At 56.0% G+C, this 12639-nt stretch overlaps 1 protein-coding gene across 3 annotated transcripts in view; it reads right to left on the bottom strand.

Annotated features, from left to right (window-relative positions):
• The window catches only part of HDGFL2 (HDGF like 2), a 28772-nt gene that overhangs the window by 7933 nt on the left and 8200 nt on the right, over positions 1-12639 (bottom strand). For all 3 annotated transcript variants that reach the window (XM_045086313.1, XM_045086324.1, XM_045086318.1), the window contains exons 2-4: positions 10062-10138; positions 9820-9958; positions 2757-2948 (exon numbers count right to left, since the gene is read on the bottom strand). In XM_045086313.1, coding sequence (XP_044942248.1) covers positions 2757-2948; positions 9820-9958; positions 10062-10138 — 408 coding nt within the window. The remainder of the gene's footprint in view (positions 1-2756; positions 2949-9819; positions 9959-10061; positions 10139-12639) is intronic.

Genomic DNA, 12639 nt, shown 5'->3' on the forward strand with positions numbered 1-12639 from the left:
GACACGCAGGGACAAGTATGCGAGGGTGGGAGGGCGCCGGCCCGCCGAAGAGAGTCCTCAGAAGGAACGAGCCCTGCCGACACCTTGATCTCGGACTTCCAGCGTCCAGGAATGATCCGTGCTACTGTTAGGGTGGCTGGCACACCTGTCCACTAGTGACACACCAGTGAGAGACAAGGTCCCTACAAGGTCGCACACCGTGCGCTCCAGTCAGGAGAGGCAAACTGAAACATTCCGTGTGAATCTAAGGTTACTGTTCTACGGGGGCGGCAGTCACAGAAGGCCGCCATGAGGCCAGTGGGAAGAGCGACAGATGGAGGGACAGACGAGACAGCAAGCAAGAAGCCCCGTGCGCGGAAGACGGCGTGGCTGCTGAGCGGGCAGGGAAGGGCTCCAGACCGGCAGGGCTGCGCCGGCTGTGTCCAGAGCCGGCTGTGTCCAGAGCCGGGCCCCACTTCGCGGGAGGCCGAGCCCAAGCCCGGTGCACCGCGCACTCCCCACTCCCTCTTGGGGCAGAGGCGGTCTGTGGCCTCTTCCCAGCCCGCTAGGACAGCACTCGCAACCCAGGCGCTTGGGGAATCCAGTTACGACAGCTCCTGTTCCGTCAAAACTCTTGAGGCAGTTCCAGGGCGTTTCAAGCTGGGACATGGCCTGGTTCCCCAGACAAAAAGGCAGGAATCACGGGGATGAAGATGACCCGGGACCCCCCCGCCCAATGTCCACACGCGAGGTGCAGGGGGAGGTGGTGGGGAGGGGCCCGGAGCAGCGAGTCTTGAGTCTTGGAAGCCCCGAGAGAACAGAACCCCGGGGGGTGGGGATGAGCCGCCAGGGCTCGGGGCTGGGGTCAGGGTCTGCCTCGGAGCCGTTCCAGGGAGCGACGAGAGGAGCAGCATGTGGGGCCACAGAAACGCGCAAACAAGTTAACGTTAACTGAAGAGAAAAACCCAGAAAGCTGGCCTGGCAGGAAAACCACAGCCTCTCACGGACTGGGTGCACGACAGCTGCGACGTGCTGGTGTCATGGGGCTACCAGGGAAATGGTCTCTTCATCTCTCAAGTTCTCCCTGGCGTGGTAGTAAGAACTTAGACCTGTTTAATGCAAAACTGTCCCCCCCAACCGTCCCCAAAAAAACCCCATCTGAGTAAGTACTGACTGACAAATAGGGATTTACCTCTAAGGGGCGGCATCGTCGGGGGCCGGGGGTGGGGGGAGGGGGCGTGGTTTCCTACACGCTTCTGTTCCTTGTCCCCGGTAACTGTAAACAGTGGTGATGGGGAACTTTAAAAAATGATGCCGCCATATCATGAAAATGGGAAAAAGCCAAATGCCCAGCACTCTTCATAACATATTGGTTAGAGATCACGCACGTCATATACTACCTCGCAACCACGGAAGACCACGACTTGATACTGTCTGTAATGCCAAAGAAACACTCAGCATTTCACACACAGAGTGTGTGAAATGGGCCTCACGCAGCCACCCCATGTGTGAGGCACACGCGGGACCACGGAGAAACACGACAGGGTGTGTCCGGTCCTCGGCATGGCAGCCCTCCCACATAATGTGGGCGTTTTCCACTAGCTTCTCCACGCTTTTTACACCTTACAACTTACAAGCGTGGTTGATCCTTACGAATGGAACCGAAAGCAAATGTTATTTTTACAAATAATAAAAGGAAAGCCTTACTATGTCAAAGAAGTTGATGATAAATCATAGTCCTTTCATTCTGCTCCCGAATGTTTAAAAGCAGTCAAAAGACAGGCAAGAAAGAGCCTATCTCCAGGAGAACCGAACACCCCTGTCCCCACAGAAATCTGCACACAACCGTGCTCGGCAGTACGTTCACGGCAGCTGGAGTGACACAACCCAGATGTCCGTCCACCGATGAGTGGCTACACACACGTCCAGCACACACCCCTGGGAGCGTCTCTCCACCACGAACAGGAGCAAGACACCAACACATGCTGTCCTGGGGACGGATCCTGAGCCCATGACACTCAGGGAGGGAATCAGACACAGAAGGCCACACGGGCTGTGAGTCCACGTGTGTGACATGTCCAGACCAGACTCATCCATGGACGGTAAGGGGGTTCGGGGGGTGCTGGGGGGAATGACTGATGGCCAGGACAAAGTTTCTTCTGAAGTCAGGGAATGTTCTGGTACTAACCAGTGGTGGTAACTGCACAGCTCTGCAAATGTACTAACACCAGTGAACTGCGTATTTTGAAAGAGGGAGTTTTGTGGTATGTGAATGTTATCTCAATTTTTAAAAAGCATGTTAAAAATAAAAGCTTGTTAAACATGCAGAAAAATTAACTGCATACTCAGGCTAAGGGCATAATTTCAGCTAGGACGCTCCTGGGAGGGAAAAGCCAAGAGCAAGTGCCTGCGTTCCAGTCCTGGGAGTATCTGTTCAGTCCTGCTGGTGTTGAGTAAAAGGTCGTGTTAATACAAGACAGCATTTCAACTTCACACTAGAGAGCCACGCTAAGTGCACTGCCCTCCCTGAGATGATCATCTACAAGGTGGAAACAGTACTATCTACAGAGCAATACTACAAAAGTTAACAAGATGACGCGTGTACAAGAATAACAAATAAAAATAAATAATATATCAGATAAAACCGTGCATTAAAAACAAGCAAGGCAGGGCAGGGACTGCAAGCTGCTAGAGGCCTCGTGGGGGAGGAGGAAAGGCCAGAGGGAGGCTGGACTGCGGGCTGCCCCCGAGGCTGGGAGCTCCTGCCCCACTCCTACCTTCAGGGCTGCGGCCTTCCGCTTCAGGCCACTGTTGTCACTGCTTTTGTCTGAGTCTGAGTCACTCTCCATCCTGTCGCTGGCCGCTGTGGCGGTCACGGCTGTGACGGCCATGACCCCCCGGACCTCGTCGTCCTCGCTCCCGCCTGCCGGGTCGGCTTCAGGGGCCTCGCTGTCAGAGGAACTCACCGGCTGGGGGGCAGGAGGGGGCAGAGACAGCGAGTCACCATCAGCCTGGGGTGCATTTCCCAACCAGAACGGTGACCCAGAGGACAGAACCCATGGCGGGGTCTCAAATGTCTGGGTCTGGCCTCCTCACTTTCCACATTGGGGACCTGCAGCCCAGAAAGCTCCGAAAATGCAGGCTGGAAGGCGAGATGACACGTGCAGTGGGGGCTAGGGTTACAGATCAAACCTTGGGCCAGTAACTTGGCCTCTCAGTGCCTCCGTTTCCCAAGCTGAGCAATGGGGATGGCGCCATTTTGGCCTCACAGGGCTGTGGCTAGGAATGAGGCAGAAGTGGGATGTGACATACTGAAGACAGTGCCCAGACTGGCCAGAAGGCCACCAGAGCTGGCTTTTCTTATTCACCCTCCCGTCACCATGAACACAGGACTGCCAGGCCTGAGCTGCCAGGCACTGTGATTTCTGTGTCACCCAGTGTGCTCGCTCAGGCAACGAGAGCCACGGAAACACGAACGCTTACACGGCACCCCTTCCCAGCTCGCCCTGTGCCGGGCTCGGGACGCACTCAGTCGGGGGTGAGTCAGGGCCTGTGCCAGGCACCGCGCAGGGCAGGCCTCGAGTCCACACAGGTGAGCCCAGTGCGATCCCTGCCCCCTGGGGGCTTACAGCCCTGGAGCAGAAGCCGACAGGGGACATGCAGCGGAATAACGTCACACTCTGGGGACAGGGATAGAGGACAGCACCGGTACATGGGTGCCGGAGGGATCAGGAAGAGGTGGGCATGAAGTGGCAGTATTCTGAAGTGTTGTTTTGTCGGGGGGAACCTTGGAGGGTGTGACATTTTAGTTGAGGAGTCGTCCCAAACATGCAAAGAGGCAGGGGCCAGACAAATTCTGAAAAGCCGCCAACGGCATGAGAGCAGGCTCCCCCCAGACATTGGTGAGGTCAGTGTGGCCACTGCACCTTGAGAGAGGATGGGGCAGAAGAAAGGCTGGCGGGCCAGCTGGGGCTTATACAGGGTCCTGGAGGATCTAGGGGACCTGGCAGACGGCACAACCATGGCCAGGCTCCACAGCTCCCTGGGGCCAGTTTCTGAACTTGTTCTGAATGTCTGACATTTATGGGAGGAAAACATATGAGCCCCAGGCATTTTTAGCCATCACTCCGTTCAGTGCACGCCATGGAACACGCAGCCCAGGAGGCCCTGTGTTGAGGGCCGGAGCTAGATGCGAGCCAGACAGCATCCCTGTCCTCAGGGAGCCCACGCCCTAACAGAGGGCAGACAAGGAAACACACAGCTACAAAGCGCCATGAGGGAGGCTGCTGTGACAGTCCTGGGGCACCCAGTGCAGCTAAGCCCATGTAAAACCTGATCATGTTATTCCAAGGTACCTCTTTCTGAATAACTGATTTCTCTCCCTCTTTTTTTCCCTTAAAGCTACATTAACTTTTTTTTTTAAGATTTTATTTATTTATTTGATAGACAGAGATCACAAGTAGGCAGAGAGGCAGGCAGGGGTTAGGGGCGGGGGGAAGCAGGCTCCCGACGCAGCAGAGAGCCCGATGCAGGTCTCGATCCCAGGACCCTGAGAGCATGACCTGAGCCGAAGGCAGAGGCTTAATCCACTGAGCCACCCAGGCGCCCCAAAGCTACATTACCTTTTTAAAGCTACATTATCTGCAAACAAGGCGAACAGCCACAAACTGAGAAACACAACGTGGGCCGGCTACAGAAAGGAATGCTTCTCGTCCATAAAAAGGAACGCTACAGCATGGATGAACTTCCAAAACATGCTCAGTGAAAAGAAGCAGGGTGAAGGACCAAACAGGATTCCCTTTATGTGAAATATCTGGAATGTGCAAATCCACAGAAATAGATAGATGATCAGTTCTCGGGGGTGGGGCAGCTAGCCAGTTCAGTCAGTGGAGCATGCCACTCTTGATCTCAGGTTTATAAGTTCAAGCCCAATGTTGGGTGTGGAGCCTACTTAAAAAAAAAAAAAAAAGACTTCTCAGGGGCTGTGGGGAGAATTGGGGATGACAGGTAATGGGGAGGGGGTTTCCTTGTGCGGTGATGGAATGTTCTGAGTTAGATAAAAAGAGATGATCACGTGACACTATAAATGAATAAAAGGCACTGTGGAATATGGCTAAAATAGTCAATTTCCTAAATTAAAAAAAAAAAGAGAGAAGTCACATTCCCTTAGCGTAATCACTGGTAGGGAATCAACAGGTCGGAGTGGCGCGTGCGCATTGGCCAAGAAAAAAGCGGGGAGGACAAGAAGGAAAGGAGAGCGCATGGAAGGACCTCCAGGGCACGCCGATGGGACGCATGAGTGGAGACCAGGACTGAGAAGCAAGAAGTGGAAGCGTGGGCTTAACCGGGGCCCCAGGAGGGAAGGAACCTGCCAGCACTGGAGAGAGGAGGTCCCGGCACCACATCAGTGTGGAAATGCATTCAGAGCAGAAATGTGGGAGCCAGAGTGGGGGCTGCCACAGGGAGTACGTGGGAGGGGACCCAGGCTGCCCATGACCTCTTTTAGGAAGCCCCCAGTCCTTTCCGGGTCATGAGCCCCCCCGGCCTTCACCTGGCTGGGTTAATAAGTAATAGGTGAGAAAAATAAAGGCCAGGTGTTGACAGGACCTTGCACTCAGCTCCGAGAACCTGTTGTCTCCCCTGTGGAACGGTGACGGGCCCGATCTGTAATGGCTGATGAAACTGAAGGCTGCAACAGTAAGTAGGTCGAGCCCGAACCCTAGGCGCCGGGAGAGGATAATCCCACTTTCTCGGTGGACTTCCATCATGCCTCGTGCCAGGGGGTGGGTTCTCTTCACAGCAGCCCCGGCAGGGAGCAGGGAGACATGACCCGTTCTCCATGGCGGGGGTAGCACAGCAGCTTGGAGGCCAAGTGACTAGGCCCACGGGTCTTCTGCGGAAGGATCGGCTTCATGGCGGTAAGAGCAGACACTGGTTTGGGGCAAGCCCCGACCCCAAGCTCCCCATCTCTCTCTGGGTGTACCAGGTACGAACTGTCACCCTCATTTTGCCGCCGAGGAAAAGGTGGACTGAGAGCTCAGGATCACAGCAACGATGTGACAGAGGCGGGAGGCCAGCCAGGTCCGTTCTAGCCTCTAAGTCCAGGCCACTGGGCGCAGCTACTGCTAATTAAAACCCCTAGAGGCACCTGGGTGGCTCATTGGGTTAAACCTCTGCCTTTGGCTCAGGTCATGATCTCAGGATCTGGGATCCAGCCCCGCATCGGGCTCCCTGCTCGGCAGGAAGCCTGCTTCTCCCTCTGCCCCTTCCCCTACTTGTGTTCCCTCTCTTGCTGTTCTATCAAATAATAAATAAGATCTTTAAAAATAATAAATAAATAAATATATAAATATAATCCCTTCTTGCTTCTGCCAAGCTCCCCACTCACTAGGGTCCAACTCGTGCCCCTCATATCTACCCAGGCAGCTGGGGCGGCCAGGCAGCAGGGGTGAACGGGTCTGTCCCACAATTGGGAAAACGGACTCTCTGGGAAGGTAAGTAACTGGCTCTACCCTATGCCTATAGATAAAGCCAGGAATTCTGGATCTCCTGGGGTCAGCCCATGGGATCTCACTAGTTTTGGGGAAATCCGGTCCACACAAGACAAGCATGATGTACAGAAAGGAACCAGGAGACAAAGGCCAAGAGCCAGCCAACCTCCAACCACCGAAGCCCGATGGTCAGGTGAGGGGGTTGAGCATTCGTTTCTCTCACTGCCTTAATGGATCAAGAGGGTGACTCAGGTGGAAAGGGAAGGTCAGGTTCAGCCTGGCCTCATTCCCAACTAGCATCTCATCAGCTGCTCAGCATTGTGCCGTTTGCTCACAGGGCTCCCCCAGCAACCCTGTGAAATGCTGACACTACCAGGATCCTCGTCTCTAATGAGGAGACTGAGGCTCAGAGAGGTGATGTGGTGCCCCAAGGCTCACAGTAAGCAAGTGCTAGAGCCAGGACTCGAACCCAGGTCCCGACATTCATACCACAGGGCTCTTAACCCTAGACCCAAGGTAGAGATTATTCTCGGGGCCCTCCTCCGGCCTGAGACACCGGAGGCCTGGGCTTTAGCCCCAGCTCCCTTTCACCAACTTGAGAACCGTGCACAGATCCCTGTCCCTTTTCCTCTATGGAGGAACAAGCATACATTTCTAGGATCCTTCTAAGTCAATGGTTCTAAACCAGAAATGACTCTTGTTCTCTTGGAGGCATTTGGCAATGCCTAGGGACAACTGAGGCTGTCAAAACTGGGGCACTTCTGGCATCTAGTTAATGGGGGCCAGGGTTGCTGTTAAACATTTCACAGTGCCCAGGAGCACCCCCTCCCACCCCACCCTAAAATGATGTAGCCACAAATGTTGAAAAACCCTGGTCTATGTCTAAGAGATCTCAGATTCTAAGTGGGTCCCTCTGGGCTTCAGTTTACTTACCTGGAAAATGGGAAAGATGCTACCTGCCCAGGCTCCTCTCAGGATTACTGTGTGGACCAAAGGACAATGAAGCTGGAACCACACTCAGATACCACTTTGTACCTCCTGCCTCGGCAAGGAGATGCGTAAACAGGGCTTGCTGTCCCCTCTTAGAGGAAGAACCAGCTGAGTTAAGCTTATCGGAAAGAATGAGTCTGTTCTCTGCATGCAAACCAACACTCAAGATATATTTTGGGGGCACCTGGCAGGCTCAGTCAGTGGAACATGCAACTCTTGATCTCAGGATCATGAGTTTGAGCCCCACAATGGGTGTAGAGGTTATTAAAAATACATTTTTTAAAAAAAGATGTATTTTGGGCGCCTGGGTGGCTCAGTGGGTTAAGCTGCTGCCTTCGGCTCAGGTCATGATCTCAGGGTCCTGGGATCGAGTCCCGCATCGGGCTCTCTGCTCAGCGGGGAGCCTGCTTCTTCCTCTCTCTCTCTCTCTGCCTGCCTCTCTGCCTACTTGTGATCTCTCTCTGTCAAATAAATAAATAAAATCTTTAAAAAAAAAAAAAAAAGATGTATTTTGGAGGACAATAAGTAAAATTTAGAATTCTATGCCTTAGAAGGAAAAGTTGCATAGATTTCATTATGAATAGAGAACCTCAGAGAATGTACAAGGAAAGAGTAGCTATGGTTATCCTGACAGGACGTGGCAGCAGAGTGACCAGGAGACAGGGCCAACTGTTCACTATCCCTACGCACCTTTGTATCTTTTCAATTTTGTGCCAAGTCTGCGTTCCCACAAGAAACTTGAAGGCTGAGCAAAGAGACCGCTCAGGTACCCGGAAAGAGCTGCTTCCGAAAGCATGCCTGCGGCCTGGCTCCATCAGAAACGTCTAGGCTGATGCCCAGGCCGATGAGTTGGAAGGAACACCTCAGGGGTCCCAGGCCTGAACCCCTGAAAGCCAAACCTCCACGGGTGGGGCCCATGAATCTGCATCTTAAACAGACCTTCAGTTTGGAGCCATAGGCTCCAGCAAGACAAGCTCTCACACTTAACAGCTACTTCTCAACCTGGGGAGTCTGTGTCAGGCCAGTTTAATGTCAAGGTTGTACCATTTCTGAGTTTATTTCCTCGAGGGCAGGCATCTACACAGCACTTAGCAAGCCGTGGGTGTGCAATAAATATTAAATGGTGTGATGATTCACCAGGAGTAATAAGCTTAGGATGTAACCAACAGCACTTGAGCCAGGGCCAGAAAAGGATCACACAGAACTAACTGTCGTGAAGACCTTCCGACCCACTCACTCACAAAACCGAGAGACTAGGTAAAAGCAGAACACCACCAACATCCACTAAATGTGAGTCTTTGCCCCCCGAGAAGGGGCTGCCAAACCCTCAGCACTCAAGAAACATCTGGTGATAAACCCTGAATCCCAGACCGTGAGCTCCCAGGAGGCCAGGAGTGGGACTGCTTCATCTTGGACTGCCGGTCCCGCCACAGAGCAGTGCCTACTGGGTCGGCGGTGGCTGAGCTCACAGACTCTCTCGGCGCCTCCTGCATCCCTGCCCACAGGCCAGGCCGCAGGCCCTCTTCTCCCCCAGCAAGGATGCTCTGCCCCTGCAGTCAGTCCACTTGGCCTCCCAGCCAACCTCATGCCCACCCCTCCTGAAGCCAGACTACTCTGGGTCCCTGTGCCTCCTGCAGAAATCCAAACCACGCTGGCTGACAGCAGAGCAGAGAACCCCAGCCCAGCCGCCCCTCAACTGCATCTCCTCCCAAAATGTCCAGAGCAAGGTAGCTTTCTGCCACCTTTCTGCAGCCTTCCGAGGCTTTCCACAAATTTCTCTTCTGAATGCCATCTTTCCCTGAACATTTGTCACTGAGATGTCATCTCTGTGCTTTTTGGCACTTATTTCCCATCTAAGCAATAACTCCCACCATCGACCAACCACAGCCTCTTCTCAAGGCTAAATTCTGGCAGTAAGGGGGAAGGGAGGCGCGTCACTGACAGAAAAAAACTTTTTTTCTGAGAAAACAAAAGGTTTTTTAAGAGCCACAGAAATACTATTATAAATCCAAGCTAACTGTAGAGCACTGGGTTTCACCAGGGGTGGCCCTCCAGCCCTCCATGACCCCAGGGGTACTCGTCTAAGTCTGGAGACGTGGATGGTGGTCACGACTTCGGGGGGTGGGGTGCCACTGGCATGGAGTGGGTGAGGCCAGGGATGCTACTCACCCCACTGTGCCCAGGACGCCCCAGGACACCCCGAAAGAGAACGGTCAGCAGTGCCAAGGGAGGCTGAGCCCTTGCTCCTTTCCTATGAGACAAACTGAGACCACCTGTGGCGCCCAATGTAGCCAAGCGCCAGGCATGACTTGGATGCCCCAGACGCCACATCAGTCACTCTCCATCCCCAGGTACTCACCAGAGGAGCGCTGTAGCTGGCGTGGGGATTGTTCTGGATCTCCCACAGTCCCTCATTGAAGCCTTTCCTCTTGTTGGGTTTCCCGTACTTATCTTTACATTTGTCGTAAGGAAACAGGTCCTTGGGTCCCAGGAAGGCTCTGGAGAAAGGAACCATGGGGCCAGTCCCAGGTGAGTCAGGCCACCCAGGAGGCACCAGGAGGCACCAGGTGGGAAAATCAAGCCCCACCTGCGGAAACTTACGTTTCGTGTGTACCAAAGAAGAAAATGGGGTACTTGTTGGGCGGGGGCTTCACAGCACCGTCGGCGATATCATCGATCTGCAGTGAGAGGCAGGTCAGGGCGTGGCTGGAGGACACCTTCACCCCCTGACCCAGGAAATCACCAAGAAATCAGCTAAGTTACTTGGCGTAAGCATGCTGGGAGGAAGGGAGCCTTTGACTGAGGGAGACACATCACCTTCCAGCTAGGCATCTGCATTCTTCTAGGAACACCGCCCCCCCCCAGCAGTGCATACCTGTCCCCCCACCTCCCCAGAGTGTTTTCTCTGCCTCCAGGGTAGGTGCTTCACCTGAGCAAAGCTAAATATGGTGCCCTGAGCAGCCAGGAGGTGGGGGGGGGGGGAAGCTCAGCCTCTCCGCGCTCCCAGGACCCTCCCTCGGGACCCCTCCCGCAAAAAGGTGATCAGGTGGTTGATCTCCCAGAAGCTGTAGCTGCCAGCTCCAAGGATGCAGAGGGTGGGGGGTGGGCTGCAGGAGACAGGCCCTGAGCATCCAGGAAGTCCCACCCTCTCCCTACAGGCCCATGGGCCCCGGCAGCTGTCAGTCACCTCCCCACAGGAGGCTAGCAGCCCCTTCACTTCCAATCAGGTGCTTGGAAATGTTCCGGGCTTCGCGAGCTGCCAGGAGGGGGTAAGGAGGACAGGGGAAGCTGGTACACGGAAAGAACGGAAGTGCCCGCAAAGTTTCATGGCTCTAGAGTCCCCCAAAAAATAATCCAGAGAAAACTGGGTTAAAGTGAGTTCTCTGGTCCCCGTTCATCTCTTGCCATCCTCTACCATGCCTGGGGGCTACTGGAACTTTCCCGTCCCCCTCACCCAGCTTCCTTCCTCAGCTCTCTGGGCTGCTTTTCAAAGTCCTTGGTTGGGGTAAGGAAGCATCCATCTCAAGCATCCCACTGCTGCACACAAGCTTCCCCAAACTTCACCTCCTGACAACGGGCCTGCCACGCCTTCCCGGCCGGGCGTTTGCTGGCCGGGCGTTTGCTCGGGCCTCACCAAGGACCCGCCTCTGCGCCTGAGGCTCAGGTATCCCAGCGGCAGCACCAGCTCCAACAGTTGTCAGGACTGCCGGCCTGGTCAGTGCCCCTTCCCGGCCTCCTGTGGCAGCCTGTCTGCACCCAGACCCCCAGCTCTGCGTGATGCCCTTATCCGTCCTCCCACCCTGGGAGGGGGGTGCTCCAAGGAGCAGGGAGTGGGGCTGCCATCGCAATACTGCATCAGTTCAGCCCCATCCTTCCCATGCCCCTGCTGCTGCCTGGGCCTCCCACCCCCCATCCCCCAAATTCCTTCAGTCCTGTCATGCATATTCCACCAGCCTAGGTCCTGGGGCAGCTTTATTCCCAAGACCTGGGGATGACACCCGCCAGCTCCCTCCTCCACATGGGCCTGCCCGGGATAGTGCCTGGGAACGCACTCTCTGGGACCTCCACCCTCAGGACCCCGCCAGACCGGCACCCCTCAGACCATCTGGGTTCCCTGGATCTCAGCTTCTACCCCGGATCCCCAAAGTCCCCCTGGCTCAACCTCTTTCCTCAGATGCTCTCTCTTTTGGGCTTGAGCCCGAAAAGGATCTGATTCAAGAATGAGGGAGGACCACTCTGCGATCTCTCAACCTCACACCCAGCCGGCCTCCTACACCAGAGGACAGAGGAGAGGGTCCTCATAAGGGCACCCGCTCCCAGGGTCCCTTAAGCAAGTCTCACTCCAAGCTCTGGTCCTGACACCCCCCATTATCAGAGAAGTCCCCTCTGCTTCAGCCACCGTGTGAACACAGCGCCCCCCGGGGCAGCATCTACCCTCCCTCACCCCCTCAGCCTCGACCCCTCTCCCCTCCTGCACCGCTCTCCAGCCCTCTCTCTCGCACACGGCCTGGGGCCCCACCTGACATCTTCAGGCCGCGGCACCCCCTTCCCCTCAGTGGGATTCCTCTCCTTAAGCCCCATGTTCCTCCGCTCTCCTCACACCACCACCTCCTTCAAACTTGAACCCTGCCTCCTCAGGCCGCAGATCCCTCAAACCCCACTTCCCTTGGCTCTGGATCTCCCCGCAGACCCCCCCCCGCACCCCTGCGCGGGGCCCCTCAGGCGCGGGCCCCCAGACCCCCAGCGCGGACTCCCTCAAGTCCGGGGACCCCCCAGACCCCGGCGCGGAGCCCCCTCAGGCCCGGGGACCCCCAGACCCCGGCGCGGACACCCTCAGGTGTGGAGACCTCCGGACCCCGGCGCGGAGCCCCTCAAGGCCGGGGACCCCCAGACCCCCGCACGGAGCCCCTCAGGCCCGGGGACCCCCAGACCCCGGCGCGGATTCCCTCAGGCGCGGGGACTCCCAGACCCCCGCGCGGGCTCCTTCAGGTCCGGGGACCCCCAGACCTCGGTACGGCTCCCTCAGGCCCCCGGACCGCAGACCCCGGCGCGGCTTCCCTCAGGCGCCGGGACCCTCAGATCCTCGCGCGGGCTCTCTCAGGCCCCCGGACCGCAGACCCCGGCGCGGCTTCCCTCAGGCGCCGGGACCCCCAGACCCCCGGCGCGGCCTCCCTCAGGC

The sequence above is a fragment of the Mustela putorius genome, unplaced genomic scaffold (genome assembly GCF_011764305.1).
Source record: "Mustela putorius furo isolate JIRA1106 unplaced genomic scaffold, ASM1176430v1.1 tig00000095_pilon_pilon_pilon, whole genome shotgun sequence".
Lineage (NCBI taxonomy): Eukaryota > Metazoa > Chordata > Mammalia > Carnivora > Mustelidae > Mustela > Mustela putorius.